At 41.1% G+C, this 21,501-nt stretch overlaps 2 protein-coding genes across 5 annotated transcripts in view; one reads left to right on the forward strand and one right to left on the reverse strand.

Moving 5' to 3' along the window:
* Positions 1–15,786, forward strand: part of tmem117 (transmembrane protein 117) — a 52,981-nt gene extending 37,195 nt beyond the window's left edge. For 3 of the 4 annotated variants that reach the window (XM_040026151.1, XM_040026152.1, XM_040026153.1), the window contains 4 exons: positions 2,160–2,257; positions 3,879–4,038; positions 9,027–9,156; positions 10,179–15,786. In XM_040026151.1, coding sequence (XP_039882085.1) covers positions 2,160–2,257; positions 3,879–4,038; positions 9,027–9,156; positions 10,179–10,840 — 1,050 coding nt within the window. In that variant the 3' untranslated portion in view covers positions 10,841–15,786. The remainder of the gene's footprint in view (positions 1–2,159; positions 2,258–3,878; positions 4,039–9,026; positions 9,157–10,178) is intronic. The other variant, XM_040026154.1, reaches the window with a different exon arrangement.
* Positions 15,787–21,008: 5,222 nt separating this feature from the next.
* nell2a (neural EGFL like 2a) overlaps positions 21,009–21,501 on the reverse strand; it is an 85,346-nt gene continuing 84,853 nt past the window's right edge. Inside the window, exon 20 of the mRNA XM_040026150.1 lies at positions 21,009–21,284. Coding sequence (XP_039882084.1) covers positions 21,243–21,284 — 42 coding nt within the window. The 3' untranslated portion in view covers positions 21,009–21,242. The remainder of the gene's footprint in view (positions 21,285–21,501) is intronic.

The following is a 21,501-nucleotide window of genomic DNA, read 5'->3' on the forward strand; positions in this document are numbered from 1 at the left end:
CTCCAAATACAGCACGTCAAGTTGATAGAGCAAATTAGGTTTCATCTGACCATAGGACTTTCTCCCAAACCTTCTCTGCATTGTTTGAATGTTCTGCAAACTTAAGACAGGCCTGCACATGTGCCTTCTTGAACAGGGGGACCTTTCAGGCACTGCAAGATGTCAATCCATCACAGTGTTGTGTTAGCAACAGTCTTCTTGGTGACTGTGTAACCGCTAACTGCCTTCAGATTATTAACAAGCTCCTCCTGTGTGGTTTTGAGATGATCCACCACCTTTTTAAGGATCGTTCTCACCCCATGATGCAAGATCTTGCATGGAACTCCAGACTGAGGGCGATTGATGGTGTTCCATCAATCACTATCTTTCATTTCTAAATAATCAAACCAACCGTTGTCACCTTCTCACAAAACTTCTTGCCGATGGTCTTGTAGCTCATTCCAGCCTCGTGCAGGTCTACAGTCTTGTCTTGACAGCTCTTTGCTCTTGCCCATGGTGGTGGAAAGGTTGGAAAGGAACAAATTGATCCTTTATACACATGACGGGTTGAGTTAAGGAGTGTCTGCAAATAAGTGATAGATTTATGGGCACAGAGTCATGTACACGCATACATGTATATTTAGGAGGCAGAATTATGTCCTTCACTGTAAGTTTGTAACTCTGGAGCAGCATGCAGCATTGTTATTTGTTTAGCATATACAGTAGTTAGCATATGTATAATTGGAATGTCCTGATAAACCAGATGGTTTGATTATGATTTCCACTAGATGAAAACTGTTAAGTAAGAAATGCTAATACTTTGTTTCTTATTGTTTGTTGAGAATGTTTGCACACGTAATGTGGCAACACTTGAACATTATCTAAATGGACTGGCATTTATATAGCACACTTTTTGAGTCATATTGACGTGTACACATCTATGATTGCTAAATAAATATTTTTCAAAAACACTAATAAGATATAAGAGATTTATGTACCACCCAAAAATTTAGACGACATAGCCAAAGTTTCCCTTTGACTTTGAAATGATTCATATTACTTTTATGGCTATCTAGTACATTACATATGTAGCTACATCTAGAAGGTGGTTAGCCCAAATCATTAGGGAAACAGGTAGCCTGCCTTCATCAACAAAAAAATATAAAAATCTTTACGATCCTCCTCTGAAACTTTCAATTAACACTTGGGTTTCATTTGCTGTATCTATTCATGCTCCTCTGAAGAGAACCTATGGGAAATGACTACCCTGCCTTGGGCAGGGTTACCAGGGCCCAACCACGGAGCCAGCCTTAGGGAGGGGCACAGTTAGAGCACCTGATGGTTCGGTCTTAGTCGACAGGGCTCAGCCAGATGTAGTCTGAAGAAGCAACATGGGCCTGCTCTCTGGTAGACCTGGCTTTGGGAATGCCTCAGTGTCCTTCTGGATGAGCTGGAATAGGTGGCTGTGGAGAGGGAGGTGTGGGCTTCTTTGCTTAGACGGAGGCCCCCATGATGCAGACCCAGATAAGCGGAAGAAGATGGATGGATGCAGTAACTTTTTTGACAGTTTGCTCACTAACTCCATTCAGACAGTTTCTTCTGCTTATCAGAAGTTGGGTTGCAGTGGCAGAAGCCTAAGTATTTTAATCCTGACATCATTGTGTTTGCCATTTTAATCCTAGAGGACCCAGAGGCACTCAAAGGCTAGATGAGACGCACAGTTCTGTCCCTGCATCTCCTCCAAAGGGAGGCATTCATGAATGATCCTGATGAGATGCCCACACCACTTCAGCTGCTTCCTTTTGATGCAAAGGAGCAGTGATTCTGCTCTGATATTCTCACTGTAAACCCGAGCTGAGCCATTTTACAGAGGAAATTTATGTCACTTTTATCCGTGACCTTGTTCCTCCGGTCACCATCCAGAGTTGGTGTGAGGGTAGGAATGTAGATGGACTGGTGAATCAAAAGCTTCTGGCTCAGCCCTGTTTTCACCGCTGCGGTGAAAACAGGGCCGAGTGCCTGCATTACTGCGGGCAATGTGCCAATCTACAGGTCAATCTCATGCATCGCCTGCCCGTAACTTGTGAACTAGATTTCAAGACACTTGAACTTCCTCAGTTAGGGTAACAACTCTCCCCCAACCCACACAGAGAACTATTACATTATTTTACTTTCTACAGGTGACAGACATGATGCTCCAGGATCAGCACTACCCAGACTGGGGCAAAGCTGCCAGAAGGTTCTGGAAACAAGGCAACAACAGGATCGTCCTGTTCTGGTAAGTCATTTTCTTACACTGAAATAGAATGTCTGTTAGACTGTGCTTTTCTTTACCTGCATGCACATAAGATATCAATATTTCCTCAAGCTTTGAATTATACTACGTCTTCCTGTAATGCTCTATAGGAGTGTGTACATGCATGTGTGCGTGTTATGTGATCTGTTCAGCACGTTGCAGGGTTACACACAGTCAATAGCCATGTTAATCATCCCTCACTCAGTGTCAGCACCTTTAATTAGAAGAACAGGCTGAAAATCAATGGACACAGCGAGGTCTCCAGGCAAACCATAGCCCCAGCTTTTACTTACTCATACCACAAGCTGTGACCCTGAAATAAGTGCTAAACAAATGCTGCAAACCATGTCTGATGCGCACTTTACTCAGCAGACAAGTAGAACCACTCCCTGTTTAGATGCACTACACCACCGCTGCACGGTCCCAGCGGCGTTCATTCACAAAAGTCCTTTGGTGCTGTCAGATAGTTTGACATAGCGTGTCATTCAGATATGTCACGTAAAAGCTTCTGCAGTGGTTCATCTCGGGGTCATTGTAAAAAAGTGAAAAAAACTGAAACAGGTCTGACATCTAGTTAATAGAAACACAGAGAGCTCGAGACATCTTAAACTTCAAAGCGAATTTGGCCGCAGCGTTTTAACATTTCCTTTTCGCCGAATTGATTCACCTGCAATTAGAATGCAGGCGGACGAACTGTTCGGCGACTTTTCTGCAGCCCTTCATTATATTGATGGATGCCTCAGCTCTCCGTGTCACAATCAATGCCAGATTTGATGAGCTATCGTTTGAAATTCAGCGCTTGAAATGTGATTGATAAATGCGTCGCTGGATATGTCTTGTCAATATGTGCTGAAGGGCCGTTGCAAATTGTAAAGGACAGCGCCAAAAGTCGTCCGTGCTGAGGGAAGGGAATGCCGCTTGTGGAATAATAAAACCCCTCAAAATTTATCTCTCAAACAGCTGAAATGGGATATGAGCTGGCAGTCACTATCTGCAATGCAGCCAACCGATGTGTGGTGTGAGAATGCACACAACTGCACAATAATCGCTGGGTGACATTGAGACAAAATACACAGTGGAGAATAATACTAAGTCACATTGCCTCTCTTCACATGGCTGAGAAATTTTTCAGTGAACACTGAATGCAGAGTAATCCCAGTGTGACATGAACGAAATGCGGGAAGTGTTAAAGAATGCAAAAAAACCCCAAAAAGCCCTCTCTAGGTAAGTGATATTTTGGCTCATGTTAAATATGTAAATGCATGGAAATATGTATGCAGTAGAGTTTTGAATTACATTGTCTCTGCATCCACAAACAGACACAGTTATTGTCTATGCACATTCATCTTCCTGGAAACTCACGCTATTTGTCAAATCTTGGTAAAAGAGTGTGGTTCAATGCATTATTGAATCCATGAAGAGAGACCGAACAGTGCGAGATTGATCTTCTCTTGTAGCTGTCGTACCTGTTGTTTGTGTTCTGAGATATGTGATGCTAACTGTGCATCTATCTAGGCTGAAATTTAGAAAATATATTTAGATGTTCTTTTTTTTCTCAAGTTTAATGCTTGTTATCATGCTCCTCTTCTCTCCTGTGCTGCAGGACAGTACTCATCTCTCTGACATCAGTAGTGGTTCTGGTCATCAGTACCGACTGGATCAGCTGGGACAACCTGAACCGAGGCTTCCTGCCCAGTGATGAGGTCTCCAGAGCCTTCCTAGCTTCCTTCATCTTGGTCTTTGACCTTCTCATTGTTATGCAGGTAGATCAGCCCCATGGGGCCAATTTAAGGGGGGAGAGAGAGAGAGAGAGAGAGAAAGAAAGAAAGAAAGAAAGAAAGAAAGAAAGAAAGAAAGAAAGAAAGAAAAAGTAGCAAGCTGGGATGTCTCTTGGCTTACTCTATTACCTACCTTGCCAGGTCCTCTGCCTCCCCCTTTTTCCTTCCTATTCATCAATGGGGCACTGCGGCACAAAGCAGTGCGAGGGCGGTTGATCCCTCTCAGCTGGCACGGACACAAACTTACACACAAACACACGTATATCTATTTATATACGAAGATACAAACAGAGAGGTGTGGTGTTAAATATAAATTATTGACTTTTTTAAAAAAATCTCTTTTACCGTCTTCATCATGTTTCCCAGACCTCCCCATGAGCCTAGAGACGAGTTTATTTTGTTTAATGATGACTCACAAGATTGGAGTCCCCACTTCCCCCACCGCCCCCAACCCAATGTCTTCTCTCTCTCACAGGAGAGTGAACATCAATAAAGCCTGTGTCAGTCACTCATGAATATGCAAATGTGCTTGTCTGGGAAAAAAAAACCCCAAAAACACATACTGTGTGCTTAGGAGAAAGATTGTGAGATTTTTGTTTTCCCCCACACTGCTAACCATGCGCCTGAACCACAGGCCAATCATCTATTTGCTCAGAGCTTCTCGAGCCTAATTCAGCAAAGCGCCTCCCAATGTTTAATGAACATATTTCACTGGAGCTCGTTAGCAGGTATTAGAGGACGTCCTACAATACCAATATCTGGTATCCCCTAAACATATATTTCCACTCTGTTTATTATGGTAATTATAAGGAGCCAGCAAATGTATGGGAGGACATTTTTCAGTGTTATAAATACCTCACTCCACAGAATCCTGGCACCGACGCCATTATTATTCCCTTGGTATTGTGTATTAGAACAACTGTAACACTAAAAGTGATTTCTAGACTTATTTATTGAAACAGTTCATTATTTTAAGAAGGGCTTTTTGCTGCTCAAGCCAGTAATTACTTCACGCTGTGGTCTTTTCCTCACAATTATTGTGATTATGCAGATTTAAAGCAGTAGCTGATCTTACACTGTGCAAGCGTTTCCTCCCAAACATCCTCGCGTCTCGCTGAGGCCAGCTTTTTCGCCTTCCTTGACCGACTCCCGGACGATGTGTTTGACATCTCCGTTTCTGGACCCTCGACTCTCTCGCTCACGCTCACTCACTGTAACTTGGCTGTTTATCATTCCCGGCTCGCAGTGATTTGTTTACGACAGGCCTCCGCTCATTTTCTGCGCGGTGTACAGCAAGCACATTTACTGCAATTATTTATGGGTCAAGTTAGCTTGTGCCGTTACAGGGCTCTCGCACCGGCGGCCGTCACTACATTCCTTCGGTCAATAAAAATTCATCCGCCGCAGCCCTCCCAACAGCTTCATTCGCCTCTATCCTGGATCTGTGCCATAGTTAATCTCACGCCTCCATGAGAAAAGATGGGTGATTTTGTTCTCAAGCTAATTAATGCTCCAATTAATGACCTGTCTGGATTTGCCTCCGAGCAGGGTTTTATCTTCTTTTTTATTATTATTATTTTTTATATAATTGTGGCTTTTTGCTGTTTTGGGTTTTCTTTGGGAACCAAATGTCAGATTTCTGTATATACATATTTACATATGTGAAAGATGTTGATACACCCTGCCAGTTTACTCTACCTGTATTTGTTGTAGAGGCTCATTATTTTGTGGTAGGAATGTTTAAATGCCATGCCTGCAAGTGCTACGGCAACAGATACAGCAGCTACGGAAGCAAAGTGGAGGACTTAATTAATATCCAAGGGGCTCTCGTCAAATTGTTTTGCTGTTCTGTTCATAGATATTGGCACAGGAGACCTTGGATCACATGAGGACGTAGTGAATTCAGATGTGTTAATTTCGCGCAGAGCAAGAAGCTCTGTGCAAATAACAGAATCAAATGGAAATGGAGCTAATCTGAAATTATGTGTGCCTTGTTTTTTTCCCCTCTAATAGTGATGACAAAAGCTAATTTGCAAAATGATTAAGTCAGCTCAGCAGAAAGAAACTGTTTCATAACATTTTCCTCTCTCTGTCTCTCTGTGTGACTTTCATTAGTTTCATCTGTGTTTATAATCATTTTAATGCCATGCTTTTCATAATCTTAAGTAACTCATTACAGAAATATTTAAATACATTTTAAAATGGTGTTGTAACATGGACATACAGTAGGAATCGTCTCCAGCAGCAGACTGTAACAATTTAAGGCTCTGTATTCACTGTTAGGTTAGATTTTACTTTAAAAAAATCACTTGATCTTTAATTTTTTGATAACAAAAGCAAATTTTTGCTCACTGCCCACTTCATTAGGGATACTTGTTCAATGGTTGGCAGAAGCCTACTGCGTTCAGGTATTTAGACATGGTCAAGATGAAGTTTAAAGCGAGAATCAAAATGGGGAAGAAAGGGGATTTTAAAAGACTTTGAATGTTGTGTGGCTGTTTGTGCCAGATGGTGGTGGCCTGCAAATTGGTGATCTACTGGGATTTTCCCACAATCATCTCTAGGGTTTACATGGAATGTAATGCTCTGAGCTGTCAGGAAGGCAACAGTAATTCAAATAACCACTAGTTATGACCAAGATGAGCAGAAGAGCCTCTTTGAATGCACAATATGTTCTTCAAGCAGACGGTCTCTAGCAGCAGAAAACCGGATCAGGAGCCAATCCCGTCAGCTAAGAACAGGAAACTGAGGCTGCAGTTCACACAGGCTCACTAAAATTGGAAAAATATTGCCTGGTCCTGATTCTTCAGCATTAGGATAGAGGCGATCCTAAATGTCTTCTTGCCTTGTATCTAGGAGACCTTAGCAGGGAAAAATTTCCTCTGACATAAAAGCTCCTGGGATCACTGAAACATACAAACCCCCTCCTTGAATTATCAAGGAGTTTTAGGACTCCCTGATAATTCAAGGAGGGAAAGGAGCCAGCTGAGGGGGTTTGGGCATCTGATGCCTCCTGGACACCTCAAAGGCAAGGTGTTTCAGGCTCCAACTGGGAGGAGGTCTCTGGATTTGCTGGAGAGATTATGTCTTGGCTGGCTTGGGAACAACCTGGTGTCCACCCAGGTGAGCTGGAAGAGGTAGGAAGTCTGGGCTTGCCCCCTTTACCTTAACCTAGATTTATGGCAGAAGATGGATGGATGGATGGACTGAGCCCCTTAGTTCCAGTTGAGCATCATTTATATGCCAAAGCCTAGCTGTATTGTTGCTGACCATATCCACCCCTTCATGATCACAGTGTACCCATCTGATGGCTGCCTCCACCAGGGTAACACATGAATCATTTCAAACTGGTTTCTTGGGCTACGTTCACACTGCAGGCGAAAGCGCATCATATCCGACTTTTTTGATCCTATGCGACCCATATCCAATCAAGTGAACAGCACAAATCTGATATTTTCAAATCCGATGATTTGATGTTTTAGAAAGCGATTGCTGTTTGAATGGTCATGTCGCATTAAATCCGTTTTTTATGTCACTGACACAAGACAGACGCCAATTATCAGCGCCGGAGAAGACATCGCGAACACTTCCTGGCCATTTCGTGTAGATGTTAGTGAAACTGTTGGGAAGACAACGTTGGAGAAACGTGAACATTTTATTTGTACTGTATAATCTGCAGATTCTGACAGAAATCTGCAACTTTCCTTTGAAGCACCGCTCCTCTAAAACAGCAATAAGAATGATTATTAGGCCATATGTAAATAACAAAATAACTTTACAACTTAAAGAAAAATTGGGAAACGTAAAGTCCAAAAAGTGTCTTTATATTAAGGGCCATCAGTCAAACAATACTGTTTGGTCTGGGTCTAAACAGAGCACGTTGTGTGTGACTTCTCCTTTTCCGCATGCGGGCCACTTTGAGGGTTCACACTAGAGCGTGTTTGCTGACACATTTTATCTGTAGTGTGAACAACTAGACAAAAAAATCGGATTTGATCCAAAAATCGGAATTGAGCATTAAGACCTGCAGTGTGAACATAGCCTTAAACATGATGGTGAGTTCAGTGCACTTAAATGGCCTCCACAATCGCCGTATCTCAATCCAACTGAATACCTTTGGGATAGGAACGGGAGATTTGCATCACCAATGTGCGCTTGTCAAATCCGCAGGTGTAACAGATTTGACAGCTGCTCAAGTTGTCATGTTAATACGGACTAAAATCTCAGAGGAATCTTTCCAGCACCTTGTTAAATCTATGCCATGAAGAACTAATGAAGTTCTAAAGGCAAAAGAGGTCTAACCCAGCTCTAGCAGTGTGCACCTAATAAAGTGGCTGATAAGTGTATATTGTTTATTAATTAGAATCCAGTTAAATTTTGAATAATAAAAAAAAAAAAATCTAATCTAAAAAAATTCTTCAGTACTTCACTGGTTTAAAAATGCAAAGCTGTAGGACTCTGTAGAACTGACAGTTTTCCATTTTCAAAAAAAATAAGAAATAATCTTTTTTTTCACCTAATAAATGAATCATGTTTTGTGTGTGAATAGTGAATAGTTTCACTAAAAACCTACTAGCCACCCAATAAAACTACATATTTGCAAAAAAGAAAAGTGACACCACGGGGGCAGAGGAAGATGCTGATGTTGAGCTGCCTGCTGATATTTTTTTATTTTTTTTAATCTGGTGAAATCCCAAGTGCACAGGCACATGAGTACACAGCACATGCGTGTAAACACACAGATTCGTCTGCCGTCTCCAGTAGCTGGCACCACGTTTAACCTCCAGTCAGTTTATGAAGAGACTCCACTGAGTCTTAATATTAGCTAATATTGAAGCCTTCGGTGAAGTGTTCAGCATCCAATAAACTACGATGCAGAGCTGACATTAGTCACGTCAGTGTATTCAGATGGGTGGCAGCATCACAATTGCGAGCTAAATTTTCAAAACCTGTTGTATTTGTGCGTGTTTTAGGACTGGGAGTTCCCTCACTTCATGGGTGACCTGGATATGAATCTACCAGGAATGTCTACAACACATGTGAAGGTTAAGCTTCCTGTCTGCAAGCGCATCTTTAAAGAGGAGTACCATATTCATATCACAGGTACACTCAGATACAGGTCCTCCAGACAAAGAACGGGGTTATTTCATTGTTTTTTTAATGAGAACCTCTGTTTTTTTTTTTTTTCTTTTTTCTATTTTTTTTTTTTTACAGCTGTTGGAAATGGATTAGGCAGCAGAAAGAAATGAAAATGTCCATGAGGGAGACATAACTTTGCCCTATTTTTGAATTGTGAATACTTAAAATAAAAAAGTGCTGTGGCTGCTCTACTTTTCCACTCCTTTCTTTCTTTGGGGAAGTGTTTGTTGGTTAAACCACAAGCAACCATTTATAATACATGTGTAGTTTCTGTGGAAAGCAGGTGCCAACGCCGCTTCGATTGTGTTTCCTGTTCCTCGCGTTCCTCCCTGATGTGCAAGATGCTTCCCTCATCATCTCTCGCATCTCGGCCTCTTTAATGTTCTCTGCAAATGAGTGTATTTCCCATTTAAAACCGTCCTACTGGTTTCTCTATTTGGTTCTGCCACATGAACACGGCCTGTCATGACTATCAAGGGGAGGCGAACCAGTGTTCCTGAGCTAAATGTTAAACTGTTCAAAGGCTCAGTGGTTCGCAGAAGGTTGTTAACCTTAATGCATTGCATATCCATTAAGCATTATGGAAATGGCTCCGGTGCGGCGTGATTGGTTTAACTGAAAGCTTATTAGCATCATATCTCGAGGAAAGGTAGGGAGTAGTGTCACATATACCAGGGGCGACATCTGCCTGCTATCAGACAACCTGGGCAGTGGTGGTGTGGGCTGTCTCATGGTAATATAGTGATCTTGTTAGGAGATACCGTGGAGGAGCTGCCACCTCTATCTGCATGCAAAATGAGAGGAATTTCTGATTAATGAATGTGACAGCATATCCATCTATGGACTCTGCCCTCTTAGCCATGTTTGGAGGAAGCTTGTGTGGTACATCGTTGAGGATATGCTTTAAATCATCTTTACAGTGCGTGCATGCTACTTAGCTTTCAAATATAAGCCTGGTCTAATCCAAGTTGCAATTCTCATTGCAGGTAAGTGGTTCAACTATGGTATCATCTTCCTCGTGCTGATTTTGGACCTTAACATGTGGAAGAACCAGATCTTCTATAAGCCCTATGAATATGGGCAGTATGTTGGGCCTGGTGAGAAGATCTTCACAGTGGAGGAGCCAGAAACCCTCAAGGACTTCAATCACAGCACACTCACCTACGAGTGGCGCTCCACCAACGTTGACCCTAGGACCAACTTAACCTACGTGGAGCGGGACATGTTCCTCCACAGCCGCTACATTGGAGCCAGCTTGGATGTGAAATGCCTGGCCTTTATTCCGAGCCTAGTGGCGTTCCTACTCTTTGGGTTTTTCATCTGGCTGTTTGGTCGATTTCAGGACAGCGAGACCTTCACAGAAAATCCAGACAAGAGTTATGAGAGGATAAAGAGGAAGTCGCCATCCGAGTACAGCAAGGAGATGGGCGCGACACCAGAGGAGACACATGTCACTATGACCGATAGCCTCAAACGATCAGGAACGCCGATGCTTCTGTCGGTGGATGGGCCGCACTTTGGAGCGACACCCTCTACGAACTCTACAATTTCCATGGAAACCCAAGAGACACATCCGAGCATTGTGATCGACAGCACGGAGCAGGATGAACCGGCAGTCTCTTTCGATGTTCACAAATTCTCCCCGTGACTTGACGAACCTCTGAAACTTTGTACCTGCAGACAGGTTGGAACCAACATGATCAATGGTAAACAACTCGAGCATGTTTATTCAGGACAGCACGAGATGTCAGAGGAGGATCTTTAACACAGTTCTTCAAGTGAAGGACAGAGTGTTATTTACCTAGCCTAACCTTGATGGCTGTTCCAGTCATATTAATATATTTTTGTACCAAAAGCATTTTAAAAGTCTTTAAATGGCACCAATTCTGATACATAGCAGATCCATTGCAAAACCTCAACTGACCAGGTGCTACCTTGGATTTTACATTTTCCTAATTCAATTTTGTCAAGGTACACTAACGGGTGCCTGTAACAGAGAACTATTTCTACAGATGTGACCTTCGGTTAGTGGAGTTTTATTGTTTCAAAACAGTGTTATAACTACAGCAGTGCCTTGATATTTCACGTATTCAAATACGCAAAGCATATTCTAAACAGCCTGTGTGACCATCCGGATCTGCTTTACTAATGTCTGACATACTGTATGCTCTTATCATATCGACATCATGTTACCTCATTTGATCCTAAAACTTTATCATTTTAATTTATTCTCATGCGATGTCACTCTTACTACGTTTTAATTGTGTTTATGACCATCGGTGTACGGTGACGACCTCCTCATTTACCCTCACTTGATTTTAGTTGCAAAGATAATAAATGCAATCAGCAGAGATCAAATAGCTAAGCAGCAAGCCACCTCATGATTGCTTATGCGGCTGCTGCACCTTTACTGAATACCAACAGAGGGAGAAAAGGTGGTTTTTGCCCTTGGCATAAACATAAATGTAAACCATTGAAGTGCAGCGGTGACTTCTCCAAAGCTCAGGGCTTCTTTATGTAAAGCTAATGGTTGTAAAAGCAGATTTTGTTTCCTGTTTATTGCATGAAAGAAAAGGTGCATTATCCTACTGTAAAAGAAACCCTCATTTCAAACATAACTAAAAGCTGCAGCATTTAAGCTTAAACTGGCTTTAATGTGTAAAAGTGTTTGTACGTCTAAGTTTGGGGGGTGTTTGGTCCAAAAACATGTTCTTTTTTGTTTTTTATACAATAAAATAACCATCTAAATTAAGTTTGTTCTTAATTATATAATGAACTTGCTCATGCTTTTGACCAAAGATGCTCAATCATGCAGTATTTTGAACATATTTGCAAGAAAATGTGATGATTTGAGACAAAGACATGTATGCACCGAGACAACGCAAGATAGCATGTGCTCTTGTTGTACTCTGCATTGATATATAATGCACAATATTACACTGTGGCTTCAGAAATAAGAAACTATGACATATATCTATATGATATTTCTCAAATAGTCTGCTTTGTTTGCCAATGAAAGGTACAGCAGTCACCATGTAACAGAATATGACCAGATTTCTTACATTTTGTAAACTATTATCTACAGTACAAATTAATATAATTACATTCACATTAATGGATTATCGTTTAATTTTTTTTATCTTTAATTTTTGAAATGGCAAAAACCATTAAAATGTCTTTTATTTAAGGTTGAGGTCCTGTTCTGGTAGAACATTACACAGTGGAGTTTCCTGCATTTGTGTTTTTGTGTGTGTGTGAACTGGAAGCAGAGCGAGAGAGAGATGTCCACTTGTGTCTGTACATGATGTTTTATACTTAACAGTCCGTGTGTGTGTGTGTGTGTGTGTGTGTGTGTGTGTGTGTGCAGACACTTGTGAAGTGTGTAGGTGTTTGCTGCTACACTTCTTTTCAACAAAGGCCATTCTGTGAAGAGGTCAATTTATTCAGCATAATTGGTTTGCAGCTCTTGGTTTAGTAATTATCCTTTTATACATTAAAGCTCTGTGAAGACATTAGATATTAGTGTTTTACCAAAGGGCAGAACCTCTTTGGACATGAAGGGGCTCTAATATGTTTGGAATGCAGCTGTAATTGTTTGGGTTAAAAGTGAGGCCTTTGTCTTGTTCGGACTGTTTTCATTGTGTTGTGCTGCATAACTGACAATTCCTACAAGTTCCTCTCTGTTTTTTGAAGCAAAGGGGATTGTTTTGTGTTTCCGCAGTGTACTGTACTACTGTTGAACCTTGTGCTACCAATAAATTAATAAATTTTTTACATTCTGTATCGCTTGACCACTTTCCTTAATTCTTTTTGAACAAGGTTGCTGATCTCGATAAGTAACTCGCAAGTTAAGTTCTGCTTTTCAGTTTTTCTATATGCTTGGGAAGTATAGTTGCCAAGCAACAGTGCAGGTCAAGCTTCTTGCATCTGCTGACCCAATTAATGTGGGCAACAGGAGAAATAATGATACTATCTCTTCACAAGGACACTCGAATACGTAGCCTGCATACACATAGCACCCAGCTCAGATTAGCATGAGTTCTCCTCTGAGCCTGTCCGTTGTTTGATTTATGCCAGTGGGAAACAATTTGAATTTGTTACTTGTTTTGTTCCCCGGCGGGATTTGTTTATAGAACATGTCTACGTGTAAATGAGTTATAGATTGGATCGAAAATGTCTGAGGGATGAAAACTGAACTCACTGCCGACAGAATTGGTTCCCAGTGTGGTGTTGGGACTCCTCCAATGAGGTTGAGAGAAAAATCTGAAGGGCCTTGAGATGATTGATAATATATTAAAGAAGAAAAAAAATGTGCTTTGTTACAGAGAATTATGGCACAGTACGGCTTTTCATCTTTGCTGTTTTGCCATGCATGCCGCTTGGCTCTGGATGGCAGTGCCGGATGATCAGAGCCACGCTGGATTCAAGAGGAAATTTTGAAAGGAATGTTGCGAAATTTTTTTAAAGGCACTGAAAGAATCCTACAAATGTTAGGGATCACATTTATAGAGTGAACGAGAGCCAGTCGCCCACTGTGCGTTTAGTGTTAATCGGCAAATGTTACTGTGCGAATTTGCTAAATTTATATGACATGCATGGTAGACATAAACACCAGGATATAGTTATTGTGAGCTCTTCAACTTTTACCCTTTATCTCAAAGTGCAGCTGTGTCTAAATAAGAGATGCCGAACATGAGAAAGGGCTGAAATCCAACCAGCGGTTAATGAGAAAATACCACACAGAGGAGTGCGTTATGACAGATCTGTGATGTAACAGTTATTCACTTTCACTAGGAAATATTCAACAATTCTTCTAAGACTCTTGGATGTGCTGATCGCAAATTTAACTATAAAACAATCTAATTTAAATTGTTTGTTCTATTAAAAATGCTCCAACACCACAAACACGGTCATGTGGTCCAGTTTGGCGACTCAAATGAGCTGGGAGCTATTCTGTGTCGACATCCATGTATTATATGTACATATTCTTGCTTATAATATAGGATTTCACTCTCTTTTTGGGACTACCAGATGTTACCCTTCAGATCAAGTCCCATACACGCATCTTGGCCTTGCAGGTTTTTTTTCTTGTAAGCTCTTCTGTTTTGACATATATACAAAGATTCTATTAAAAAGGGTTGCATGTAAGCCTAAATCTAATCCATTCTTAAAGCATGTGGTTGTTAATAGATAAAAGGGACTGCAGGGGTTGCTGCTGATAAAAAGTGGTTGATCGTTTTAGGTCAAATCATGTTAAACAGTGACTGTTTCATCCATCAGCTGTAGAAAGCTGCTTCACGGGGCTGGAATCCAACCACCGGTTTAACACAACAGAGGAGTGAGTTATGAAAAATCTGTAATGTGACAGAAGCAGTTAAACAAACTGATGTGAGACTATGCTATCGCAGGTGTCATCCAATCCAGCACTCCATTGTCAGTAACCGTGTATCCCGGGATGTGTAATTGCACCCACAACACTTGAATCCTGCTGTGCCATTCACTGCAAAATTAGCTTTAATAAGAGCCTCAGCTAGATTGCTTCAGTAGTAAATATTAAAACACCTGCGGTGTGAAAACCAAGCAGATTTGTGAATACCTGAGGTCTCACGGATGCTTGTTGTTTGTCTGTGAAATAAATCTCATTGCCAGAGTGTATTAGCTGTTTTTACTGAGGCCTCTTCCAAGTCTGCCGTTGGGCTGAGAAATTAGATATTGATTTTTTTTTTTTTTTTTTTTTTTTTTTTTTTGAGGACCATGCAGAAAGTGAGAGAGCACATCAAAACGGGCATTTCAAAAAAATGTTTATGGGGTGTTGGAGCCTGATACCCACGTTGTCTTAAAAGTGTATCGACTTCTCCCTCAATGCCGTGGATGCATTCGTGTTGGAAACGTTCATGATCAATTCCTTTCTGTCTGGTAATCAAATTTTTAGCTTGCTTCTTTTTTTCATGACAGAGAAGCTTTCTTTCAAACTGACTTCAGGCACCTTTGAAATGTTCCCCATTATTTACTATTTGTTCCAATAGCATGTCTACAAATCCAAAAAGACATAAGAACTGCTTTTTGAGGGAGGATATGAAGCACTATTGTTGGACCTAGAGCTAAATATAAGCCAGAAAAATTCTCTAGAGGGAATGAGCCATAGCTACAGATCAACTGGAATCTTCTCTACTGTCTTTGAGCTATCCTCCAATTAGATCAGTGTATCATGTCCTGGCATGGCCCATCACTCTGTGCTGGCAGCTCCGTGACTCTTAGAGACCTTGTGAAATTTATCAGTACTGTCAGTCCCAGCCAGCTACAAGGTTTCCCTTCAGTCTTTTCACCAAGTCTGAGATGGTTTCTGTCCCCAGTGGCCACAAGGGAAAGAGAATTCATCAGCAATTCCTTCTGCGGGTTTCTGATACCTAACAGAGGAACATGTGGCTCGGATAAATCTCTCAGAACCTCCAACAAGTCACTCAGAGGACTGAAACCCCAGGGGTGGGTTTGTGATAATGATGTCTGCCTTACTCTTCCTGTGTCGAGGAAGAGGATCAAATTTTATTCAAATTGTTCGTAAGTTATATAAAATGAAGAGCTGCTTGGTGAATATTAAAAAAAAAATTCAGTTGCAATGTCCTTCAGTGGAGCAGCAGGTAAATGACGATAAAATCCAGTGTTGGGGAAAAATGTCTCATTTTTTTTTACCAACATTGGACCCACAAAACTGAAAATATCAATCAGAAAAATATCTAATAGAAAGATATCTGTCACTGTGCAGCGTATTTCTTTGTGAACAGTGAAAAAGTTGATCTTGACATTGTAAGCCTTGCTGCAAAACTCACACACTGCACTGTTTTAAATAGTTTTATATAATATGTTAAAGTTGAGCTCCATCTCCCGACCTAAGCACACTGAGATTTAAATCAGCTGATATTTTCAGGTGACTGAAATACCAGAAAATACTAGTAAGTCATAGCAACTGACCAAGAGACAGGGGTGTAATTTCCAGGAGGGTTAGGGGGGTTATGACCCCCCCCCCCCCCTTCAATAATGAGACCCAACCAATATAACTCCCCAATAAAATTATGAATTATCTTGCATAAATAGGCTGTTGATTTTCTTTACTCATTTCAGGTATTACCAGCAAAATAGTTGCATGTTTATGTTTAATCATCTGGGAATTTACCCAGATTTATTTATTTATTTAGACAGAGATCTTAATCCCCCAAATGCTCAGCACAAAATTACGCAGATGCCAACAGTCAGAGAGGAGTGTCCGGAATGCATGGAACTGATAGGAAGGCAACAGTAATTAAAGAAACAAAAAAACACTCTTTGCAACTGAGGAAAAAGCATCAAAACATTGAAGCAGATGGCCTGCACTAGCAGAAGACCACACTGGGTACCACTACTGGTACTGAGGCTTCAGTTTGCACGGGCTCACTAAAATTGGACAATAAAAGCCTGGAGAAATGTTGAGACTTGATTGCTGCTGTGACATTAAGATGGCAGAGTCAGAATTTGGCGTAACCATCATGAACGCGTGTATCCACCAAATTTGCTATCGGTGGTGTGTGGGATATTTTCTTGGCTCACTTTGTGCCCCTTAGTCCCAATTCAGAATTGCGTAAACACCACAGCTTACCTGAGCATTGTTGCCGCCCATGCCCATCCCTTTGTGACCACAGCGTTCCCTGCTTTCCGACTGCTGCTTCCAGCAGGATAGCACACCTCCTGGTTTCCAGCAACTTGTTGAGTCAATGCCACAAAGAATTAAGAAAGTTTATGAAACCAAAATGGGGGTCTGTATACTAAACTGTATAATACAGTTTTGTTAACCTCCTGAGGAGGTTCTTCGTCGATTAAAAACAAGTTCATATGAAATAATCAGTACTAAATATCCTGATTGTAGCACCTTTGGCTGCACCCACAGTTGAAGCTGGAACCAAAAGTTATAGGTGCTGTGGGCACAGTGAGCACTTGTGTGGATGTTTGCTGTAACACAGACAATTCAAAGCGGCTTCCATTCTTGCTTTGGCTCATGCTCTACATGCTTATGCATTAAGTCAATCCCGCACAAGCTGTGACAAATAAGCAGAATGAACAGAGTTTACCCTGCAGCGATAAGAGGTACAAATACACGCAAATGCTATAAACTGCACATGTCCATGTAATTCCCTACACATAGTACATGGATGAGATTGCCAAGTCCAAAAAAGATGATTTTCAGGTGATTGTATTATTGCATGCTCCTGGTATCTTTTTGTCAGATAAAGACCCTTCTCATTCTTCAGAGTGCAGTGGATTTTCCAGACCAATTAGAACAATTTGAAGGCTATAAGATCACTGAAAACGACATGTCAGCCCAAATGTATTGCTAATGCGTTTTTTTTTTTCTCTCGATTTAAACTCCACACTTAAAGTAAAACTGACTTTTCACTGTTGCCTTGTTTCACCAGCTACAATCACAATGATATGTGTGGTCATTAACAGTGAATATAGGACAGGCAGTGAAGTGGACTCCCCGTGGGTACAGGCATCTGTTGCAGAGGGTTCAGCACTGCCATGGAAAATTGGACATTTAGGAGCCAGCTGGAGGACCAGTCTGCCCTGCTGTGCCACCACTACTCAGGTGCCCACTGGCTTCATGCCACCACCAGCTAGAAGCCACTGGACCAAAGCAGGCCAGATGGTGCCCTTGCCAACCAACGAGCAGCCGCTGTGAACTGTCCACTGCACACTGTCCACTGCCCTATCATTCAACTCAGGGATGAGTTTGGAGTCATGATAACCTGAGTTAAAAAAGTTTTTGGAGAGCGATGCAGAAACAAAAAAAAAAAAAAAGGCTCAAGTGAGCAGAGTGTGTGTTGGAATATAAATGGGCCCCCATTACGTTACGTGTTTGTTAATGTAAGCAGCTGCGAGGTAGAATCAGTTCGTGGAGAGAGACTGTTCCACAGGGAAATAAAGCCATCTCCGGGCTGAACTCATTTGTCTGTGGCTGTGAAGGGATAGATAATTATATTAGGAGCTTTAAGTGCTCTTCTGCGATACAAGTATTACTACCATCTCCAAAGGCACAGGACAAAGTCGGGAGGAGAGAGGAATCCGTGTGCTACAATTGCGGCAGTCGTCGCTCTGCATCCAAATATGCAGACGTGAAAGTGTATCCACCACACGGGGCTTTGTATAAAATCCAATCACTGATAGAACGCTGTTAGATCTATAAATCACACAAATTTACTTATCCAGTGTACAATATCTGCGGGGGACAAAATCTCTGACTTTCCTCAGAACAAATTAGTTTTGATCAGTGTTTGTTCTCTTAATTGTTTGAGCTTCACTGTGCAGAATAATGTACATTCACAGCGTGGCACTAATTCCAATTCATCAGCCAAAAGCGTAAAGTTCCCCCAACCTGAGTGTAAGGTGTGCACCGTCACAGCTAGTTTGGAAGTGAATCACGAGCAGCTTAAACTTAAAGCCAAGCTTGCGTGGCACAAACACTGAGAACAAGGTCTTTGAGTGCGGTAGGACGCATTTTGTGTCCGGTTATTCATTTTTTCACAGAACTAGGAGTAGTAAAAAGGCATTGGATTTTTTTTAATGGAAAAAGATATTATTCAAAGCAGATCATTTTTATATCTAATCTTAACACAAGCCTGGCGGTGGTTCTAAAAGGGCACGTTTACAAACCATCTTTTATGTGCAAGGCATCAAATATACACCAGCATTCATAATCAGTCAATCTATCAGTGTTTATTTCATTTTTAATGTGTGACTGCAATAATATGACCGATACATTCACATTAAAATGTTTTACTGCTGCAACCCGTGGAAGGGAAATTTGTTTTAAGTGTTTTATGTACACATGGCTAGCTGAATCGACTAATGACGCGTCATATTTTATAAACTGGGTAATCTGTCTGTAAACTGTAACTACATAAGTAGTGTGTTTGTTTCATGCTCAAGTCACTCCCTGTATGTTTAGTTTCCACAGCCATTTCTTGCCTCACCTGTAGCCAGTCTGCCAGTTGACATAGTCTATAAAGTCCTCCACTGCCCTTTTGCTCTTTGTCCGATCGACTTCACAATCTCAGGCTGTCCAGACATTTTTTTGTTTTCACTCTGCTTGTGGGTTTTCTTTGTTCCCTCTGTTTTTCTTATGTGTAGGGTTCCTCGTCTCCTCTTTTTACGTCCTCCTGCCTGGGACCCGGAAATCAATCTCAGTATCCCATGTTGAAGGATTTCAGAATTGCTAAAATGGATCAGAGAGGAGAAGGCGGGCTTGCAGAGGAGCTATGATCGAGGATGCGCAGGTGTATCCTGTGCATCAGCATATAAAAGAGGCGTGGCACACAGCCAGAATACATAAACTGTGGTGGGTGATTCTTCAAACAAGCAGTGATTTGTGTTGTTTCGGTTTTTAAAATGATTGTGAGGCGTGTGATTCAGGGTTTTGGTTTTTTTTTTTCAGTATTTGTATGTGTGTGAGACAGAGGGTGTGATATCTTGCCACATTGCATGTTGTAACTTTAATTAAAACAGCCATGAATATTTAAAAAAAATGCAAACAGTGTTACCTCTGACTTCACAAAACACAGGTGTAGTTGGGCTTGAGATTGCTTTAAAATAAGGCTCTGGAGCAATACTACATCATGTTAAATACTCAATGGCTCAGCTCACATCTCTGATTAGAGTGACTAGGATCGAAGGAGAGGAAAGGAGGGGATGTGCAATGAGAAAGAGGTGAGGTTTTTAACTTTTTGTCCACACCTTTGTTTGCATATTTTCAATCTCCTAGAAATTATTAGAAAATGGATTTAAGACTTTAATCTGCCTGATTTCCTTTTTAGGGGTCTTCTCCTCTGAACAGTCACAGTGTCTTACACTCTGAGACTTCAGCAAAGTTTACTGCATGTCATGCTGTGCCACATGGATCTAATAAATCCAGTTTTATGTATGCAGACTGTAAGATGATATAGTCTAATCTGCTCAGGCGCTACAACACATGGTTACAATCCCTTCTCCATTTGTTTCCACGCTATACATTCATCGGTGCAGTCATGCTGGAGGATGAGTACAGACAAACGCGTCTGCTACCTAAAGTTAATCAGATTTTCTTCTTTGTTGGAATGATCGCAAACATTTTGTAATGCATGTTTGTGTTTTACAAACTAACATTGAACCCAGAAACCTAAAAATCTAATTGAAGCCACTGTATGGCCAATAAAATCTCATATCTGTTAAATCGTGATAAATCCAAATTACATAAGAAAAAGACAAGCAATTAATGTAAATGGAAATACTTTATTTCACTATTACACAATAACAAGCTGGGAAAAAAATTACAAAAAAGAGAAATGGAACAAAATGCTGCAAAGCACCACATAATTTAGACGACTCAAATGTGGCAACGGAACCTTATGCTAACTGCCTTTGCTCTAGCTAATGTATCATCATCATCATCATCATCATCGAGAATTTAGAAATCAAAAAATATTTGGACATCAAGCAGAGTCATGCCAGTAATAGTAATATTTTACAGTTTCATGTAGCAATGATTGGGAGTGGGGAATGGTGATCCTTAAAGGTTCACTCTAAGTGGTGAGACATAACAAAGTGGTGGGTTTCAGGAAACCGTAGTCCATCATCTGTTTGGTATGATATACATTTGCATTTGGTATAAAGGAGTTGAGGAAGCAGGCGCCGGTCATAGAGTATTTGCTCTACGAGTTAAAGCTTAGCACCAGATGGGTGGAGTTTACTGTACAGAACATACAATCAACTGTGGCTAATCAGAAGGGAAAGAAAAATACCTGAAAGGTTACTTTTTTTTTTTTACAATTGTCTGTATTTGACAATGTGACACTGGGTGTGTTATTCTGAACTTCCACCCATCTGATTCAGCAGGCCAAAACAAATCCTTACAACGCAAACACTATGTGACCCACGTCTGTGAGGAGGACAGTGAAGAGACACAGGGATGGTGTTATTTTTTATGTATTTTTTTTGTATTTCTTTACATGGAGAACACTGTACAGGTGCCTTCAGATCTGCCAGGACTAAAGGCACATGGGATCCACTGAGCAACAGATGTGTCCATTCTGGAAACACAAAGAAAGAGAAAGAAGAGAGGCACAAGTTTGTTACAATTTAACCTCAGGGCAGCTCGTTTTTTCAACCAGATAATATTTTTGGGTAACAGCAGTGCTGCGGCACACAGACTCGGTTTGGTATTTAGAGTTTGTCTGGGCGCTAACTGATACAAGGTGGCGATTTCTCACTGAGAAATGTGAATGGTCACAGAGTCACTTTGGTTTA

This window comes from Simochromis diagramma, unplaced genomic scaffold (genome assembly GCF_900408965.1).
Source record: "Simochromis diagramma unplaced genomic scaffold, fSimDia1.1 OVJJ01000293.1, whole genome shotgun sequence".
Classification (NCBI taxonomy): Eukaryota; Metazoa; Chordata; class Actinopteri; order Cichliformes; family Cichlidae; genus Simochromis; species Simochromis diagramma.